General features: G+C 42.6%; 1 protein-coding gene across 2 annotated transcripts in view; it reads right to left on the bottom strand.

The window, feature by feature from the left end:
- The window catches only part of DCXR (dicarbonyl and L-xylulose reductase), a 513647-nt gene that overhangs the window by 15151 nt on the left and 476620 nt on the right, over nucleotides 1-21876 (bottom strand). The window contains exons 7-8 of one of the 2 annotated variants that reach the window (XR_006364447.1): nucleotides 15841-15907; nucleotides 6255-6372 (exon numbers count right to left, since the gene is read on the bottom strand). Coding sequence is in view for 1 of the 2 variants with exons in the window: in XM_044068213.1 (XP_043924148.1) it covers nucleotides 6255-6372 (118 nt within the window). In the remaining variant the exon portion in view is untranslated. The remainder of the gene's footprint in view (nucleotides 1-6254; nucleotides 6373-15840; nucleotides 15908-21876) is intronic. The other variant, XM_044068213.1, reaches the window with a different exon arrangement.

Raw genomic sequence — 21876 nt, 5'->3', positions numbered from 1 at the left:
CGTCGGAACTCCCGACGACCGCAACTCATAAAAAGCGCAAAGACAAAGACAGGCATCTGAGGCCCAAAACGGACGACGATGCCTCTTCTAGGCCAGTCACTGGTTCTCCGGTTTTCAGCGAGGCGCCCTCGCAGCCCCTGATGACCGCTTCTGCAGAACCACAGGCAGCCACCGACTCCTTAGTGGAGATGGCTGGGCCTTCAGACTCCCAGGTTTTACAGACTATCGAAACCGACCCTGTAGAGGGATCCGGTGTACATGAGCCTCCTGCAACTTCAGAGGGTGTATTCAGACCTAGTCAGCTTAGCCTTAAACCCTCTTCTAAGTCTAAACCTCCTCTTAAATCTAAGAAAACACAGTCTCCATGCCTAAGAAACAAATGCTCAAAATGGCTGAAGACCTGATCACTCTGATTAGGGGGTCCCATCCCCCTCATGATAAAAGCCCCAGACAGGGTGTGGATTCTGACTCCTCCGACCAGGTGTCCATTTCCTCACAGTCTTCCTCTGACCTAGGTTACTCTTTACCCCATTATGATGATTCTGATGCTGAGGAATCCATTCCATCAGCCTCTCCCCCAGAGGATTACTCTTTTGGGAAAACTGTACACACCATGAGGGAGCATTTCCATTGGGAGGGCCAGGATTACTCAGAATCCAAGAAAAGGCTCAGAGAATTCCTACTTTTACCTCAACACAGACCCCTGGCTATTCCGCCAGTGTTAGACATTGTGGATGATGTGTATACTGAATCCAGCTTAAATCCTGATTCCTTACCTCCAGCTCCAGTTAAACCAGACCGGTATTAGAGTCCCTGACTCACACAAATTTCTGTATAAAAGCCCAGTGGCAGACCCAGAAACCATTTCTCAAGGACCCAAAGGAGTCAAGGCCTCTTCGGCAAAGAACCCAGTTCCCTCTTACAGAGACTCCAGAGCATTAGACAGATGGGGAAAGAAAGTATATACATCTGCAACTTTAGCAATGAGGGCTTTGAATTGCCAATTTCATATGTTAAAATACCAGCAATTTCTGATGTCTCAGTTGAAACAAAAAATGCTTTCATATACAGATCCTCCTAATTTTAAAGAAATGCAGGATTTATTGCATGCTGCTGAACAAGTGGGAAAACATACTTTGCAATGTGGTTTTGATTCTTTAGAGGCCTCCTGCAGAGCTGTAGTTACAGGCTCTGTCATTAGAAGACACGCATGGTTAAAGGAACATGTATTGCCAGATCATGTTAAAGCAAAACTACTGGATGCACCCTTGCAGCATGATGTCCTATTTGGAGTGAAGGCAGAAGAGGTACTAAAGAAAATGGAGGATAAGGCAAAATCTATGCAAACAGTGAAAGATTTCTTACAGGTACAGCCTCCAAGATTTAGCAGAAACTGGCCAACAAAGAATTGGTCCTTTCCTGTTACAGACAGACCCCAAAGGGGCAAATACAGATGTCCAAGAGACAGAGGACAGCCACAAGGTCCTTACAGGCCTCGACAATGGGGTGCACCAGGCCAGAAAGAAGGAGAAGACAGACAACAACCTTACAAGAAATAGTTGCAATGACTTCCCACTACAGCTGCCAAACATTTCCCTCTTGGCAGCCCCACTGGGAGGAAAACTGGCTCTTTTCTATCACAATTGGCATATGATCACCAAAGACAAATGGGTTCTCAATATCATTTCACAAGGTAATAGGTTCCACTTCCACACTCTGCCAAGGTTAAAAGGAATGCCAAATCTACCACCAAATCAATGGGCAGAGGCTCAAAAACAAATTACAGCACTCATGACCATGGGAGCTATTCAAAAGGTACCTCCACACGAACAAGGGCAAGAATTTTACTCAAGACTTTTTCTGGTACCCAGAAAAGGCAAAGCCTGGAGGCCTATTCTGGATCTTTCATCTCTAAACACTTACCCGGATGTCCGAAAATTCAAAATGTTGACATAACAGCAGCTTCTTCCCATGCTGGGCAAGCAAGCTTGTCTCGTGACTTTGGACCTCAAGGAGGCATACCTGCATGTCCCTATCAGACAAAACTGCAGAAGATACCTCAGATTCATAGCTGGTCCAATGCATTATCAATTCTCTGCACTGCCCTTTGGCTTATCTACTGCGCCCAGGGTCTTTACAAAGTGCCTGGCACCAGTAATTGCATTTTGCAGACAAAGAGGAATTCAAATTTACCCATACCTGGATGACTGCCTAATTCAAGCAGAGAGCAAAGACATTCTCCTAAAGCATCTGGTGTTTGTAAAAAAGTTACTAAGTTGCCTGGGGTACACAGTAAACGAAAAGAAATCAAAACTAATGCCCTCACAAGAGATAATATTCCTGGGTGCCAGCTTGAACACAACGGCCCAAATGACTTACCTCACGCCAGACAAGCAAGGACATTTGACTCAATACTTTCAATTGATGGCAACAAAGACCCGACTCCCTGCAAGAAAAATTCTGCAGGCCTTGGGCTACATGGCATCTTGCATACTACTAATTCCATATGCCAGACTGCATATGAGGAAACTACAATGGTACCTAAACAGTGTATGGTCTTAACACTGTCAAAGTTTGGAAACAATTATACCACTAATACCTTGGCCTTCAGAAGGAGTTTCGACAGTGGGCTCAAGCTTGTCACCTCAACAAGGGACAGCCTTTTACTCAACCACACCCAGGCAAACACTGACAACAGATGCATCGGATTACGCCTGGGGAGCACACATGGCAGGAAAATGCATTCAGGGCAAGTGGCCTATAGAACAAAAGCATCTTCACATCAACCAACAGAGATGCTAGCTGTACAAAATGCCTTTATAGCTTTCAAGGATCTGCTACATCCAGGACAACTACTGCTAAAGGCAGACACCACCACAGTCATGTGGTACATAAACAAGCAAGGGGGCACCCATTCATACCCCCTCTGCAGACAAGCAATGACCTTGTGGAACACAGCTATAAGCCATCAAGTTCATCTACAAGCACAATTCCTGCCAGGAGAGAAAAACACACTGGCAGACAACAAGCAGAAATATCTTGGATCCACACGAATGGGAATTGAATCCACAAAAATTCAAGCTGGAAAAATCTAACAGTATACGCATTCCCACCACTGCCTCTTCTTCCAAAGGTACTCATAAAAGCCAGGCAAGAGGGGCCAAAAATTATCCTGATTGCACCAGACTGGCCACACCAGCACTGGTACCCAATCTTAAAAAAATTAGCACAAGGACCACCCTGGATTTTGCCTCAAACACCACATCTACTCTCTCAGAACAACAATCAGATTCTCCACAGCCAGCTAAGAACCTTAAACCTCTCTGCATGGAAGATACCTTAGCAAAGCAAGCAATGCCTCTCTCCAAAGCTGTTATGGATGTCATCCTGGAAGCCAGAAGGCCTAGTACCAGGAAAGCCTGTTCGGATAAATGGAAAAGAATCTGTTCCTGGAACCAGGCTCACAGCCTTGACCCTCTTGTCCCAAACATTCCTCAGATTCTACAATATTTGACTGAGATGCTGGACAAAGGCCTCTCCTTTTCATCCATCAAGATTAATACCTCTGCCATCTCTGCTCATTACAACATGGATCCTCCAATTTTCTCTAATCCTTTGCTAAAACAGTACCTCAGGGGGCAAAAAACATAAGACCGCCGCGTAAAGCACCTGCTCCAACTTGGGACCTCAACTTTGTTTTGGAAAAATTAACTTTACCTCCTTTTGAGCCAGCTAGCACAGCAAAATTAAAATACATCTCTTGGAAAACTGCTCTGCTCATGGCACTTACATCAGCATGAAGAGTTTCAGAATTACAGGCACTAATGGCAGTGAAACCTTTCCTCATTTTCCACCAGGACAGGGTGTCCTTAAGAACTAACCCTACTTTTATGCCTAAGGTGGTTTCAAGTGTGTCTCTAAACCAAACTATCCATTTGCCAACTTTTTATCCAAAACCACAGAATAAAGGGGAGAGACTACTGCATTCATTGGACATTCACAGGCAGTTACGCTTCTACTTGGACAAAACCAAAGCTTTCAGAAAATCTGAGCAGTTATTGGTAGCATATGCTGCAGGAGCACAGGGAAAAGCCATTTCAAAACAGACTATTTCCAAATGGATAGGACATTATATACGTTTCTGCTATATGCACCATGGGAAACCTGTGCCTACCCGCATTAGATATCACTCCACAAGGGCAACAGCCACATTAACGGCCTACCTCAGAGGTGTACCTACCAAGGATATTTTGGAAGCAGCAACATGGAGCTCTGTGCATATCTTCACCAAGCATTACCATCTGCCTCTATACTCCAAATCCAGAGCTGGCTTCGCCTCTGCAGTGCTGCAGGGCCTTATAGCCACCCCTAATGCATTATAGAACTAACCACCCTTCCTCAGCTTTGGGATTCTACCCAAGTGTAATGACTGCAGCAGTGCAACACGATGAACATAGTACAGTTTTGTACCTACCATAAAAGTAGATGTTCGAGTGTTGACACTGCTGCAGTCCAGGTTACCCTCCCTCCATCCCCTCTTCTTTGCTATTTCGTACCTAGGTCTACTACCCTTTACTACGTTTGGGGGGTATTTGCTGGTAACTGAAAGTTTTTGTTTGCTTTTCTTTTTTATGTTTTATTAGCAATTTGAATTGCCTACCTATTTGGGGGCACCTGACATCTGGGGCAAGAAAAACTGAAGAAAATGTCGTCGGCTACATCTTATATACCCCTGTCGCACTGACATCAGGGGGGAGGCGATGGCAACCAACGCCGGACCAAGACTTTGGAACTCTGGCCGACTGGGGAACTGCCTGACGATAGGATAACCCAAGTGTAATGACTGCAGCAGTGTCAACACTCGAACATGTACATTTATGGTAGGTACAAAACTGTACTATATTGGCCTTGATTTCAGAGAAGTAAATGCCAAAAAGGACCAGTCTCTGGACTAATCCTGAGGAACTCTGCTTATGACCGGCTTCTTTGTAGAAGTGAACTCTCCGATTCCAACTTCCTTGGTCTTGTCTGTAACCAAATGGTTATCTCAGACTCTGCAAAACTGATCAATCACCTTTCCTGAAGGGGGTGCCCTAGAATTTATGAAGCAATTGCTTTGTCAACAATTGAGCTCACCTCCTCATAGTAATTATGAGACTAATAAAATTAAGACAATTCTGTTCTCTAGCAAAAAAACATCTTTGGTGTTAACTGAGGTAAAAGTCATTACTGCCAAATATGCCCTATTACTAGTCCTTGAACTTGGCTTTTCCTTGGTTAACTGCAGGGTCTTCCATGAGCAAGTGCTACAGACTCAAAGTTGCACTCACCAAAAACATATATTCATGGCTACCCTGGCATAAGCATTAAAGCATTGCTCTATTAAAGCTAAAATGATTTAACTCAAATAAAGAGTCACCTTAGCTTATTCATTAGTATACTCAATTCTCTACCTAAACCACTGTTCCTTCTCAAGGCTCAGTAGTCAATCATAAAACATTCCCTCAACTCCCTCTGATGCCAACCTTTTCACACACATTAATTTCTCCATTCATTAGAATCCATCACTGAAGGATTTTCTTAAGAGCACCCAAGATTTGGAATGCTATTCCAATAACCGTCAGATCCTGGTCACACTTCAACAATTTAAACATTATCACAGCAGCCATCTCACAGCCTATACAGTTTGAATCTCTTCTGAAAGTAAGCACTAACATCTATGAAATTTTGAAATACTAATCAGTGTTTTGTACTGATCCCAGCCTTGTCATAATTATTTCTTATCACAATCAGTGACTACACATACATGCACCATGTGCACTGTATTATTAGAAATATCTTTATCACAGTCTGTTTTGTTTTCACATTTCCTGTAACAAAGTCACAGCTGAAAATGGGTCTGTGTCCAGTCTACTTAAAACACACATGGAATGTTTACCAGCATTAATCATATAAACATGGAATGTTTACCCCTACATTAAAATCATGTTTTCAGAAAACTTGTGCCAAAATTTCTAGCAACCTAATAAATCCAAGGATGCTCTCTGGACACGTCAGGTTTGAACAACCTTCCTACTTCCATTTGGGAAAGAAGCTGTCCTGCATTGCAACTCCTAATGTACTATTATTACTTTGTATAAGTGTATACTTTTAAGTTTATGCCCTCTTAACACAAGTAAACACTCTCTGAATACTATTTATGCTGTTATAATTATTGCAAACAGGCACAGTGAACTGTTATAACCATTAGTTACCTGCAAATCTTCCCAGTGGGATACGAGACATCATAACTCCTGCTCGTTCGGAATCACTCCATACTTTCTTCCCAAGGTCAGTCATTACCACAGTGGGATTCACAGCATTCACACGAATCTGTGCAAATTTATAAAGTGACAATAGTCAAGGCATTCAGCTTCATGTGTGCACTTTTGAAAAATCTAAGACAAAGCAAAGACCAGATGCGAAACATGAACACAGTAATTTCCAAGTGCGTTAGGGGACTGTATGAGGCATTACAGCAGTAACACGTACAGAGGGAAAACTCACAGACCAGGCACAGCACACTGTAGTATCACAATTACAAAGCTGCTGCAGCTGTTTTACCTTTTCTTATGGTTCTACCCAAGCTACATGCAGACTGCTGTTTCTCTGTTTATACCTTTGAAGCACCCATCCACGGAGAGCATGCGTTTTTGACAACGGCCTTGCGTATCCTTTCTGTTTATTATGAAGCTAGTAAAAGAAGGTTTGCTTCATGCTTTCTTTCATGTTGCTTTTTCCTCTGGGCTGTACAGCATTGCCCTTCTCTAACCTAGGTTCATAAGTACTTACTAGATTATTGATCTGCGAGGATCTTAAAAAGTCTAGCCTTACTTCCCACAATAGTTTTTAGCCCTTATATTTTTAGTACAAATAACTCATTGGCAAGCAGGACAAAGATATGATAGGACATTTACTTGTTGCCCCATCCATGAGGAACATGGGTGCTAAACGAGTGAATTTGTGGTTTCCCATCCATTTGTCCAAATTATGTTTGAAGAGGGTAAGAGAAGTACTTTGCTTTATGTGGAGTAGAAAACAATTCCACACAACTATCTCTGTGATACGTACTTGTCCCTCTAACATAGTCTACCTATGTTATGCATTTTTTTTTATTATTTAGGCCCCTGAATTTTTTGAGATTACGATTGCTCCAGTTGTGAAAAGTGGTTGGACAGATGCATAGCAAATTAGCCATTATATTCAATGACTGGCCTAATGAGAACTGAGTATAGTGGAATGATTACATTCTTGGATCTGAATGCTATACCTTTACCTTGTACTTCCAAACAGTAGAGGATAGATGGTTATCACAGGATAGTTTGTTGTAGACACAGATCCCTAAATATGGGATCAACTTTCTGGGGTGTGTTGCCAATGTGGTAGTTACAATGGAAGACATGCCTGCTGAAGGACCAATTAAACACTTCTTAGCATTTAGTTTTAGCTCATGTTTTTGGCACCAGCTATTTGTTTGGGAAAGGTCCTCTAAGGATTCTGGTGTCCTCTGGAGAGTTTATGATAGCACAAAGTTTACAATCCTCTACAAATTTGGTCAGCCACAAACCCTTAAAATTTGCACTAACCTCTGAGAAGTAAATGCCAAAAAGGAGTGGCACAAGGACTGAACCCTGGGGTACACCACAAGTCATAGATCTTTTGGAGGAGGTAGACCTAACCATCCTAATTTCCTGAGTTCTATCTGTGAAACAATTTGCTGAGTTATGCAGTAAATTACCTTTAACTGGGAGAGGGTGTCACTCGTCCGGTCAGGATAAAACAGGCGAACAGTTGTGGGTTCAGTTCAAGCAACTTTATTATAATCAAACACATCAGGATTGAGACTTAGTAACTTAAACATAAATAAACTTATAAACAGACTGACACTGCACTCATACATGTTAACACTCTGGCTGTTCACTCAAAATGGCACAGCTGCTTGCACATGCTCTCTATTTATATGCACGTGCCCTCACTTTGAAATGCTTCTTTAAGTTACAACACACGCTCTGTTCTACAGAGAGTGTATCTATGATACCACATTGTGGGATGGTGACAAATGCCTTTGCAAGATCTAGATAAGCTGTGTGTACTGATTTGTCCTTATCAATTTCTTTAAGTAACCTTCTTGAAGAAGTTAACCAGTGCAGCCTCTCCTGTACATGTAGAATGAAGTCCATTCACTTAGCATCTTGCTTCTATTAAACCATGCCATACAAGAATTTTGTGAGTGTTCATGTTTTACCCCACCAACACACACGCACTTAATTCAAAAGACTGATCAGGCAAAGCTCCATCTGGTGTGAACTAATGAGGGTGTAGACATTCAGGCAAGCCAGTAAATGTACAGTTTTCATTCCAGTTGCATTCTTGGCAGCATCAAGGCATACATTATGTTTTACTCTAAGCTGTCCTTTGGACATCAGACTTCAGAGCTGCAGCTGGTCAGTAGCAGACATGCATCTTGCAACTATACATCAAAGAAGGAGAAGAGTAACTTTTGTAAGAAGATCTCATGCTGTCTACTTGACTTCTATTACATCACTTAAAACAGCAAGCTAGGTTAACAGAGAGTGCACTGATGATAAAAGGGGTAATACCCTCTCCCCCCCCCCAAAATTACTAACAGACAAAACTATTGATGGCGTAGTTCCTATGTAACCTGTGAAGTCATTCATGAATGCTTTGGAAAGTAAAAGTTCCTCTTTTGACACTGATTAGCTATTTAAACATTCCTGAGAAAAAATGACAGTCCCAGCTTATGAACCAAGAAAAAGTACAGTTGTGTAAAATCTTACCAGAACAGTAGATGTCCTTCTCTTCACTGTGGGAGTATTCATTACACTAGGGATCCCCTGCCAATGGCAGCCTGACGTACATCCAGTATACCAAAGACTTTAGGTTGCTTTAAGGTACGCTGTATGTCACACGTATGCTTCTTGCATAGCATAGCACATGTAGGTGATGTCCAGACATATCATCCTCAGAACTGACAGCCCCAGTAGGAATTCCAGTCCAAGGAAAAGAAAAGGTAGTCAATACATCCAGAACAGAAATGGACCAGGGGGTGGAGGGAGGGAGTGAATACTGCAACAGTGATGAGAAGGACATCTACCATTATGGTAAGATTTTACACAACTGTACTATGTCCTTCCATTTCACTGTTGCAGTGTTCATTACATTAGGGAGATTGTCAAAGCTCAGGAAGAAACTTGGGAGGAGGAAGGACCAGCAGTGCCCTCTAGGAAGCTACGAAGGCTGCCCTAGCAAAACCAGTTCTAGCTCTGGCGATTTCATCTAACTTGTAGTGCTTGGTAAATGTATGCACAGAAGTCCAGGTAGCTAGGTCTAGGTAGAATAGAGTTAGTATCCAAACCCTTCAAAAAAGTACCAGAAGAAGCCACAGCCCTAGTAGAATGAGCCTTAACAGAATAAGGAAGGCTCTTACCATGAAAGGAATAACAAAAAGAAATAGCTTTAGAGATCCAAGAAGAAATAGTTTGCTTGGATACAGCTAATTCTAAGGACCTAGGATGAAAGGAAAAGAGCTGATCAGATTTCCTAAAAAATCTTAGTCTTATCCAAATAAAATCTGAGTCGTCTATGCACATCCAACATGTGCAGCACCTTCTCACTGGCAGATTGTAGAGAAGGGAAAATAGTGGGCAAATGAATATACTGATTAAGGGACACCTTAATCACCATTTGGTGCATAAAAGAATTAGTGCGCAAGGACACCCTTTCCTTATGAAACACCAAAAAAGGAGGACAAGCCATGAGGGATTGAAGCTCAGACACCCATCTGGCAGAAGTAAGGGCTAATGAAAGTACAGTCTTCCAAGAGCACAGTTGCAAGGAAGCTGAAACTACAGGCTGAAAAGGAGCCGGAGTCAATTTTTCCAAAATAAAATTAAAATCCTGAGGAGGAGGAACAGGCTTCCTGGGAGGCCTAATATGAAGGACAACTTTAAGGAATTGTTTAGCCTCAAATCTAGAAGCTAAAGGAGACGACAAATGCAGACAAGCAAAGATAGCTGATTAGTGGGCCTTATGAGAAGAATAAGCCAACCCAGCATTGAGCAATTCACACAGATAAGACAGAACCAAAGAACATCCACAGAAAGTGGATCCAGGTTACAAGAAAGACATCAAACAGAAAACCTCTTCCATTTGGATAAATAACATTTCCTAGTATTGGGTTTCTTGCCCTCCTGCAGGACCCTAAGCATGTCCTCAGAGAAAAATGTGCCTATGTGGAATCAAAACGCTATCACAGGTGAAGATGAATGGGAGATCTTTTGTCCTGTGTGAGTAGGTCCACCCTGTGAGGTAACTTGTGATGACTGCCCTTGGCTAAACGCAGGAGGAGAGGGAACCAATGCTGCCCTGGCCAAAGACAGTCACCAACAAAATTTTGGGAGCATCCTGTTTAATTCTGAGTAGGACTTTTCAAATGAAGGGAAGGGGAGGGAAAGTGTAAAGAAACACCCACTCACTTCCAAGAAAAAGAGATGGTGTCCACTTTCAAACCAGAGGCCCTGGAACTCTGGCACAAAATACAGTAAGTTGTCTGTTGAGAGGGAGTTAAAAGTTCTATTTGAGGAGTACCCCACTGGTGGCAATGTCCAGAAACACATCCCTGTGAAGCATCCATTCATGGGATTGAGTTAAGGACCTGCTCTAATCTTCTGACCTGAAGGAATGTAGACTGTCTGAAGAGTCACTTGATACTGGACAGCAAGATCCCACACTAGGAGTGCCAACCAGCAAAGAAGATAAGATCTTGTCCCCCCTCATTTGTTTACACACCGCATCACTGTGGTTTGTCTGTAAATACCTTGAGATATCCTGGGGAGAAGAGAGGACGAAAATTCTGAAGCACCAACAGAACAACACTCATCTCTGACACTGATGTGTTCTTTCTGTTGAACAGGCGAATACACCCCTTGTGACTTTATGAAGCCAAAAGCTGTTCATCGCACATCTGAAGTGTCTGTGAATAGCTCCTGACAAGGAAGAGGGGGGATAAAAAGGGAGTCTTGGGTTTAGCAACAAATGTTGGCTCCACCAGTGAAGTTCCTTCTTGAGACAAGGTAGAAGAGAAACTACAAATTCCAGACTTCAGAAACCAATGAAACTTTCACATACAGAGTTTGGCCAGAGGGAACATGGGGATGGTGGATGCCATGAATCCCAGAGCTCTCAGAAACTCCCTGGCTGTAATGGAGGCCAGAGGGAGAAGAGTGTGAAAGAATGAAATTAGTGTCAAGGCCTTCGGAGGATGCAGGGATGCCAGCATAGGCACCATCTGGATCCTGCATTCCAGAAAAACATGGCCTTGAGAAGGAGTCATAAAAGACTTTTTGAAATTTACTGTGAACCCCAGGCTTTCAAGAAGGAAAATGGCAACATGAAGATTCTACAAGATCTTTGGAGAGGATGCCTGAAACAGGAGGTCGTCCAAGTAAGGAAATGTTTTGATACACTGAACCCTGCAAACAGCAGTCACAGGAGCAAGGTATTTGGTAAATACCCTTGGGGCAGTAGAATGGCCAAAGAGCAAAGAAAGTCCAATGCACGGTTTGATTCTCACAAGGGGTAACTGGCTAGGGTTAAAATGGCCCCGGAGGACAGTTAGCCTAGTACTAATCTATGAATCTATGAATAAAGACAAATTAAAGGAAGCAACAGAGAAATGTAAAAACTTCCTGAAAAGAGGATGAATCAGGATATGGAGGTAAGCATTCTTGATATGCAGAGACACCATACAAGCCTGAGGAAACAAGGGACAGAACAAATTCTGAAGGGACAACATTCAGAAGGAGGCCACCTTCAGAAAAGTGTTTGAATGAGAGAGGGCTAGAATTGGTCTCCAAGTACCCCCTTTTCTGGATACTAGAAACATCTTGGAGTAATACCCCTTCCCACTTTGGGACATGGGTACCTCTTGAATAGTACCCTGAGTCAAAAGGTCCCGAAGCACCTCCGGAAAGGAGAGTTGATCTTGAGGGAGGCTGAGGAACACCCATAAAAGGGGAAGGGATTTCCAATCTATAAAATAACCCTAGCAAATAATGGACAGGACCCAGGAATCCTGAGTAATCTGAAGCCAAACAGGGAGAGAGAGAGAGGGGGGAAAGTGGCTGGGAAGAAAAGGATAGTCAGACAGTACCTGGTTTGCCTGGAAATGGTGACTTCTGAGGCACTGAAGTCTGAGTGGCCTTAATAGGAAGAGCCCACTTGCCACCCTTTTTACCCTTAGTAGGAGGGCAAGATTGCCTACGAATAAAGGCCGACTTATTGGGGTAGTTTCTCTGAAATGTAGGTACAGGAGAAACAAACACATTTAAGTTCCTGTAAAGCCCTGCTCTTATCCTGAAGGAACTTAAACATAGCAGCAACAGCTTCACCAAACAACTGTTTATTATCAAGAGGGGCATCCATCAATTTAGCCTAAATATCATCAAGCAAAGGTTGAATCTGAAGCCAAGAATAGCTCCTCATCATAGACCAAAAGCAGCAGCCCTAGAGGAAGCACCTGTTGCATCACAACTACACTTGATGGGGAGGAAGTCCCTAACAGGGAAAGAACAGAAGTTTTACCCTCAGAGTCTGGGAAGATCAGAAATAACCTAACAAGCCTGGGATAGGAGAGCCAAAAATAACTGGACATATGGGTCTGATAATTAACAGCCCTATAAGCCAAGGTAGCAGAGGTGTAAACCTTCTTACCTAGCCTCTTCTATACTCCTGCTAGCTTTATCAGAGGGCAGTAACTTGGGAGAAGGAAGCAATTGAAAGGGCTTGTCAGAAGCTACAGACACCACCATGGGGTCAACAGAAGGACAAGTACAAAAAGTGACTGTCCTCAGGACCTCTATATAATTTATCAGGTTTCCTGGGAGCAGGGGTCTGAGTGTTTGGAGCCTTAGAAGTATTGGAAAATGAATCCAACAAGGCAGCCAAAACAGGAGAAACAGCAGAAGGTTTAGGAGATTCCATCTGCAGCAACTCATAATATCTTTTACGTACCTCAGAAACCTGAGAACAGTCCCATTTAAAGAACTCCATTATTCTAGAGATCGTGTCCCCAAAAGAAATCTCTTTAAAGGGAGTATTAGGATTGGTGGATTTTTCTTCCACTGATCCACAGTCCAAAGGAGAGGAATCTGAGAAGAGTAAGCAAGGGATTCCTCATCCGAATCCAGCTCCTCCTCGGAGCAATCCTATTCCCTGTGTCTTTTTAGGGGAGTAGAGGACCAAGGTGGGGCTGGAACATAAATTCCCTGAGGAGGTTTAAATACCATCAAAGCACTAAACAAGCCCTGAGTGAAGGCCTGCTATTCACTCTGAATGCTTAGGAGCAAGAGAAATATGTTTAGTCTTTTGCTTTTCTTCAGTGGGATGTCTACCTTATAAACTTTGGAAGGCTCTGACCAGGATGGCACTCAATAATGGTAGTAGGGGCTTCTTCTCTGACTAATATTTGAGGAACACCCCCTAGGCCCCTTGGAGATACTCAGCCATGGTTCCACCTGAACGTCCAAAACAGACGCCTGCAATACCTCCTTGGACGTGCATAAAGACGGATCCCTGTCAGCCTTCCAACACAATCGTGGTACAGGAATCCAAAGATAAGGCCAGGCAAACATCCTGGCATTCACTTGCCTCGGGAGACTCAACTGATGGAGGCTGAACAGCAAAAGATTCTGGCCTAGGTTTCTTGGCCTTCTTCTTCACTGACAGCCATCCCTCTGAGAAGGAAATTCCTCCATCATGTCTTTCGCAAGAAACGTAAGATGTTGGTTTTCAAGATACAGCACCATCAAGAAAAGTCTACCATGAAGGGATTTAGGTACAAAGGCCTGACAGAGGGAAACCCTAGGCCTCTTATCAGGAGGGGCATAGAACCCTAATCATATAATCAAATCCTCCTGCCATTTTAAGCATATGTTTCTAAGAGGGAAGAACAGCCACCTGAGAAAGCCCCTCAGCCTGGCCTACTCCTGAGAGAGGATAATCTGATCAGGATGTATGGTCGCGCAAAGCACCAAGGCAAAACAGACACTGTTCGTGGCGGTCTTTATGGGGAATCTCTTTCCCACACTGACATTTACCCTTACTGACTGACATGAAACCCCATAAGCAACAAGAAAATAAGTAAAAAAGACCCCCAATTGGGGCACTTATCTGCAATGGCTTGGTGAACCAGCAACAGAACGGGTGTTCAGACAGACGATCAAGCAATGGTGTACAGACTGGCAGCAAAGAAGTTCCAAAAATCGTACATCCAGACATTACATTTATGTCCTACACTACGCAAGGAGCATACATATGATGTACGGTGTACCTTAAAGCAACCTAAAGGCTTTGATATACTGGATGGACATCATGCTGCCCTTGGCAGGGGATCCCTAATGTAATGAATACTACAACAGTGAAACGGAAGGACATCACTACAGATAGTCACCATTTACAGAATCAATGCTCTGCCAGAACTAATGCCAACATATTTTAAGAGACCCTACAAAGGAATCAGTCATAACACCACCACAGATATAATGTACTTTCCCAGTGGATAAGCCAAAACTGTACTGCTAATGTTTGCTAGAGGACTGCCACCTGCTCTGCCACATTACTGCTGACACAGTTTATCTATCTGTATACCTACCCCACTCACCAGGCACAGACAAAAATGATACAGTATGTAACTCATGCAGTAATGGTAACATAACAAATGCCATCAGATATTTCCTAGGCAGAACAAAAATAATGTGAACAGTACAGAAATCATACAACAGTAACAAACAAACTGCAGTTAATACTTAATAGATTCATGTTTGTCTCATAGTACCTAACAGTGGAACAGACATAACTGCATTACTGACATGGTTTAATGGGTTAGCAATCACTGATCCCAGGGAACTAATACTAACAAAGTTTAACAATGCCTTCCCCACAACATCACTAAGACAGACATAACAGCACTGCTGACACCCACCGAGTGTGAACCCACCTTGAGTCAACCTTAACAGTATTGCTGCAATGGTTTAAAAGTGCCTTCCCCTCCTAAGCCATAACAGTGCCCACCACCTCCCCTCAATGTCAGCCATGCACTTCTAGCAAACTCAGGATAGTATGCAATGACAATGCTCGCATTTTGTAGAGATGTCCCTCATGGATCAGCTTTAATACCACTGGATCTACTGTAATATCAACTTTCACATTTTGTAAGACTGCTAAACTCCCCTCGGGCAAGCTGCAACAACACTACTGACATACTGAAAGAATAACTCCTCTGCATTGGTTATAACAGTTCCCCTGACACAGTGCAAGAATGACCATTCAGTTACTGCTGGCCTATACTAAAAATACCACCCAACTTTGGCTGCAACACCACTGTTAGGACACTCTAAGAATGTCCCCCCTAAGGCTCGGCTGTTGAACTGCTAATGCTGGAAGTCTGTACTAATGGCATACAAGGATAAAACATCCCAGACAACTCAAGTCTTATAAGCCACTCAGGCATGTGGCAGTGCAGGCAGCCAGGATGGGCATGTCCATTCCAGGGGGAATGATCATGGTCTTAGACATTTAACAGTAGATGTGTGTCAGGATAGGAAGAGCTGATGAAGACAGCCACTGACAACAACACTTGCAATATATGAAGGAGTGCATGCATGAGGATAAAAGGACAAAGGTCATTCCTTCCAGCAATGCAATTGCTAATGTCACCACTAGGAAAGGAGTTTGGCCACTCAAAAAAAGCCCCCATAGCTAAGAACCAGCAAAGATACAAACCAATGTCTGCCTTTATGAATCCCTTCTGGACAGCTCTCACTCCAGTGGATCTGGGGACTCCAAACCACTGTGGAATAAATGGACATCAATTAGTAAAATATTTGATGGTTGGAAAATGTGAAGGAAGTATTCAACTTACAAAAAAAGTACTGAAGACACTGTAAAAAATCCTTTGAGAATCAGGTATAAAATGACTGCTTACCTATATACAAAGTCCATGTAACAGTACTGCTCAAATGTCATAAAAATGCCCCCAAGGCTGAATGTAACAATACTGCTGACATACTTTCAGAATACCCCCTCTGAGGTCAGCTGTAAGTCTCCCCTATATGCAGTTTGTCTTAAGCATAGTCCCACAGAATCAGCTGTGACATTCTTAACTTGCTTCAAGAATTATCCTTACGGAAAGCAGTTTTAACTACACAGTTGACATAAGAATACCACACTGGTGCAAAGTGTTGCAATGCTGGGGGAGGGGGGCAACTGTAATACTACTACTCACATGTAACTAAATTGGCCTCAAAGTGCAACATCCACTACAATGCTGCCACTAAATGAGTGAAGACATAAGGACAAGGGTGGGTCCTTGCAGCAATGCAAGTGGTAATGTCACCACTAGGAAATGAGTTTGACCACTCATAAAAAAATGCCCTCATAGCTAGAAAGCCAGCAAAGGTACAAACAAACCAGCATCTGCTTTTAAGACCCCCTTCTTCACTTCAGTGGATCTGGGGACTCCTAACCACTGTGGAATAAATGGACATCAAATAATGGAATTGTAGATCAGTATGTATGTATTCCATGGGCTTGCACATGTGTACAAATGCTGAGCACATGTGAGACAGCCATTTTGTAGACATTAACCATGCATGTATGTTATGGTCTGTTAGTTAATTAGTTTGTTTATATTTTATGTTGCTGCTATCCATTCTGATGTGTTTCTATATAATAAAGTATATAAACGAACTACCCCGCGTGTTCATCTTGAGTCATAACATAGGATGAGCGACATGATGTCAGAATGGGATCCAGAATCAAGACCAAGAAGCACTTGGTTAATGTTGGAGGAATATAGAGGAATGAATCGTCCCCACTGCAAGTATAACTCACAAAACAGGTCAACAATGAATTCCAGGTACTAAAACTTGCTTAAATGATTTCTTACTTAATATAAAACAAAGCACTCAGAACCCTCAAAATGAATTTCCGGTTAACCAAAATGTCCGAAACTGCGACATATTGATAAAAATATTCAAAATAGTTATGAAAATGTTTGAAATAATGTTCGAATCGCATAAACTGTATAAAATAAGGAAAATGACCATTTTTTGCTAGATGCTACTTTTTCGTATTAAGTAAAGCTATTCAAGATATCCAAAGTATACAAAGTGTTCGCAAGTTTGTGCAGTATTACAGTACAGTTATTAGCTTATTAGTTAACTGGCTCGTTCCAAGTTGGACTTTCCTGGTTAACAAATGTTAAATGAATAAAATTTCACAAATATAGCCATTTCAAAGCATAATTTTGCAAAGTACAGTATTTCGAAGAGTTTATTGTGCATTTGAATGTTATTACAAGCACCTGGTATGTGTGCATGTTCGTACATAATTACAAGGGCCATATTTGCAATGTATGTAAGCATACTTTGTTGGCATGGCAGAAGGCTTTTGTAGACCAGCTCCATTTGTATTTGATAATAATACTGCAGAGAATTGGACAGTGTTTGAAAAAGACTACGATATTTTCATACAAGCTGCATTTTCTGACAAAGATGCACGCACAAAGACATTTATTCTGCTCAATTTAGCTGGTTCAAAAGCCATTGAAAGAGAGTGTTCATTTGTGTATAAACCTGCTATGTTTGCAGGGGAGGGGGAAACCGCCACATTGTGATACTGGCTGAATCAAGGGAAGACCCCGAGTGCTTAAAACGTAAATTTATAGAAATGTGTAACCCCTAAACAAATAGTACAGTAGAAGGGCACTTATTTTACACAAGGGATCAAAAGCCTGGGTGAAACTTTTGCAGCATATATAAGTGACTTGAGAAACTAAGCTAAAACGTGTAGATTTGGTGATTTAAGGGATGAGTTGATAAAAGACAGACGTGTGCGGTATTAAAGATGATGCTGTGAGAAAGATTTTGCTTCGTGACAGTGATTTAACTTGAAATAAAGCCATTGACATTTGTTAGATATATGAGCTCATGGAAAAGCATACAAATATGCTTAAAAATGGGGAAACAGCATGTGGTTAAAAGAAACAGGCCAAAGCACATGGCAGCAACTGTGAACCCTGTAACCATCCCTGGTAAACTCCAATAGCGTTCTAGCAAATTCCAGAGCACGCACAGTCTCAGTGAAGCACTAGGGTAAGTCAGCAAATTCAAAGTATGTGCTCTCACCTAGCCTCATAGTCCATTGTCGTAATTGTGGTGGCAATCATGTGTCTAAAAGAGAAAAGTGCTTTTGGTCAGTAATGTCACAGATGTAAAAAGTGGAATCATTTCCAAAGATTTTGTAAATCAAGAGAACATTCAAACAGACAAGTTGATCAATTAGAAAGCTGTGACCCTACTTTTTATGTTGATGGTATATCTGTGCTTAATGAAAAGTACAGTTGTGTACCTACCATAAATGTAGATGTTCGAGTGTATTCACTGTTGCAATCATTACACTTGGGTTATCCTGCTGGCAGGCTACCCGCAGTCGGCCTGAATTCCAAAGTCTAGGTCCAGCGTTGGTTGCTGTCGCCTCTTCCCTGACATCAGGGCACCAGGGGTATAAAAGTTGCAACAGACGCCATTTTCTTCAGTTTTTCTTGCCCCAGATGTCAGGTGCCCCCAGATATGAAGGCTGAAAAAATAAAAATATGCCAACCAACCATCCTTCATCTACAAGCAAATACACCACATAGGTTGTATAGAGTTGAGAACTACAGAATAGTCCCAGCAAAGAGGGGGATGGTGGGTGGGTAACCTGGACTGCAACAGTGAATACACTCGAACATCTACATTTATATGGTAGGTACACAACTGTACTATGTTCATCGTGTTTCACTGTTGCAGTCACTACACTTGGGTAGAATCCCAAAACGGAGGTTGGGTGGCTGGTTCTAGATTGGATTTGGTGAGGCTAACAAGCCCTGTAGAACTGCAGTGGCAAAGCCTGCTCTGGATTTGGAGTAGACAGGAAGGTGATAGTGCTTGGTAAAAGTGTGCACTGAGCTCCAGGTTGCAGATTCTAATATGTCTTTGGTTGGTACCCCTCTGAGGAAAGCTGCTGAAGTGGCTGCTGCTCTGGTAGAATGAGGCCTAATGCCCTTAGGCACAGATTTGCCATGTTGTGCATAACAGAAGCGGATGCAGTGTCCTATCCATTTGGAGATTGTCTGCTTTGTAATAGGTTTTCCTTGTGATCCTGCAGCATATGCTACAAACAGTTGCTCAGTTTTTCTGAAAGCTTTTGTTTTGTCCAAGTAAAATCGTAACTGCCTGTGTATATCCAAAGCATGCAGAAATCTTTCCCCTTTATTCTGGGGATTTGGGTAGAAAGTAGGCAAATGAATGGTTTGGTTTAAGGCCACATTGGAGACTACTTTTGGTATGAATGTTGGGTTCGTCCTTAGAGAAACCCTGTCCTGGTGAAAAATGAGGAAAGGTTCCACAACCTGTAACTCTGAGACTCTTCTTGCTGAAGTTATTGCTAGGAGCAGAGCAGTTTTCCATGACAAGAATTTTAGATCTGCTGTGCTGGCTGGTTCAAATGGAGACAGTATTAGTTTTTCTAAAACAAAATTGAGATCCCAAGAAGGTACTGGTGCTCTCCTAGGGGGTCTTATATTCTTTGCCACTCTGAGGTACTGTCGTAGTAGAGGATGTGAAAAAATAGGAGGATCTGTATTGTAATGAGCTAAAATGGCAGTGGCATGGATTTTAATAGATGAAAAAGATAGGCCTTTGTCCAACATCTCAGTCAGGTATTGCAAAATCTGAGGAATATTAGGGACCAGTGGGTCGAGCCCTTGTGCCTGGTTCCAAGCACAGAATCTCTTCCATTTTTATGCATAAGATTTCCTAGTGCTGGGTCTCCTGGCTTCCAAAATTACATCCATAACAGCTTTAGAGAGAGGTGCAGTCTGAGTGGCTACATTATCTGCCATGCTGCCAGGTTTAAGGTTCTGAGTTGACTGTGCAGAATCTGATTGTTTTGCTGTGTCAGAAGATGCGGGATTTGAGGTAGAGGCCAAGGTGGGCCTTGAGACAAAGTCTTTAGGATTGGGTACCAGTGCTGGCATGGCCAGTCTGGTGCAATCAGGATAATTTTTGGCCTCTCTTGTCTGACTTTTAGAAGCACCTTGGTGAGAAGAGGCATGGGAGGAAGGCATAGACTGTCAGGTTTTGCCATCCACTTTCCATGCTTGAGAGTCCTTGTGCAAAATTTCTGTATTTGGTAATTGTGAGGTGAGGCAAAAAGATCTATGTCTGGGCGTCCCCATTCCCTTGTTATCATGTTGAACACTTGTGGATTTAGCTTCCATTCATGAGGATCCATGAGAATTCTGCTTAGTTTGTCTGCCAGTGTATTTTTTGTTCCTGGCAGGAATTGTGCTTGCAGATGTACCTGGTAGGTCAGTGCTGTGTTCCACAAAGTCATGGCTTGTCTGCATAGGGGGTAGGAATGTGTGCCCCCTTGCTTGTTTATGTACCACATAACTGTGGTACTGTCCGTCTTTATTAATAGTTGTCCTGGATGTATTAGGTCCTTGAAGGCTGTCAGGGCATTCTGTACAGCTAGCATCTCTTTTTGATTGATGTGAAGATGCATTTGTTCCTTTGGCCATGTGCCCTGAATACATTTTCCTGCCATATGTGCTCCCCAGGCATAATCCGATGCATCCGTTGTTATTGTCTGCCTGGCTGTAGGGTAAGGTGAAAGGCTGTCCCTTGTTGTGGTGACAGGCCTGGGACCACCATCGAAACTCCTGTTGTAGGCAGGGAATCAAGGTTATGATTGTCTCTAGGCTGTGACAATGCTGAGTCCAAACACTTTTTAGATACCATTGTAGTTTCCTCATATGCAGTTTGGCATATGGAATTAGTAGAACGCAAGATGCCATGAAACCCAGGGCCTGCAGAATTTTTCTTGCAGGAAGCTGGGTCTTTGTTGCCATCATTTGAAAGTAATGAGACAATTGCCTTTGTTTGTCTGGCGTGAGATAAGCCATCTGGGCAGTTGTATTTAAGCTTGCGCCCAGGAATATTATCTCTTGAGAGGGCACTAGTTTTGATTTCTTTTCGTTTACTGTGTACCTTAGACAAATTAGCAATCTTTTTACAAACGCCAGGTGCTTTAGAAGAATGTCCTTGCTCTCTGCTTGAATAAGGCAGTCGTCCAAGTAGGGATATATTTGAATTCCTTTTTGCCTGCAAAACGCAATTACTGGTGCCAGGCATTTTGTGAAGACCCTGGGTGCAGTAGATAAGCCAAAGGGCAGTGCAGAGAATTGGTAATGCATTGAGCCTGCTATAAATCTGAGGTATCTTCTGCACGATTGTCTGATTGGGGCATGCAGGTATGCCTCCTTGAGATCCAAAGTAACTAGCCAAGCCTCCTTGCCCAGCATGGGCAGCAGTTGTTGTAGTGTTAACATTTTGAATTTTGGAACATCTAGGAACATATTTAGGATTGACAGGTCTAGTATTGGTCGCCAGGCTTTGTCTTTTCTGACTACTAAGAAAAGTCGTGAGTAAAATCCTTGGCCCTGTTCTTGTGGAACTTTTTGAGAGCAGCAATCTGTTTTTGTGCCTCTGCCCACTGGTTTTGTGGCAGGTTTGGCATACCTTTTGTTTTTTTTGAAGCGTGTGGAAGTGGAACCTGTACCCCTGAGAAACTATAATCAACACCCATTGGTCTTGGGTGATTATGTGCCAATTTTTTGAGAAAAGTGCTAGCTTTCCCCCTAGGCGTACTGTCAACTGGTAAGAGCTTGGCATTTGCAGAGTGAAGTCATTGTAACCGTTTCCTATAAGGTTA

Source organism: Protopterus annectens, chromosome 4.part0 (genome assembly GCF_019279795.1).
Source record: "Protopterus annectens isolate FY-2018-M chromosome 4.part0, PAN1.0, whole genome shotgun sequence".
Taxonomy (NCBI): Eukaryota; Metazoa; Chordata; order Ceratodontiformes; family Protopteridae; genus Protopterus; species Protopterus annectens.
Note: the sequence above shows the minus strand (reverse complement) of the source record. Positions and strands in the feature narration are given on the sequence as shown.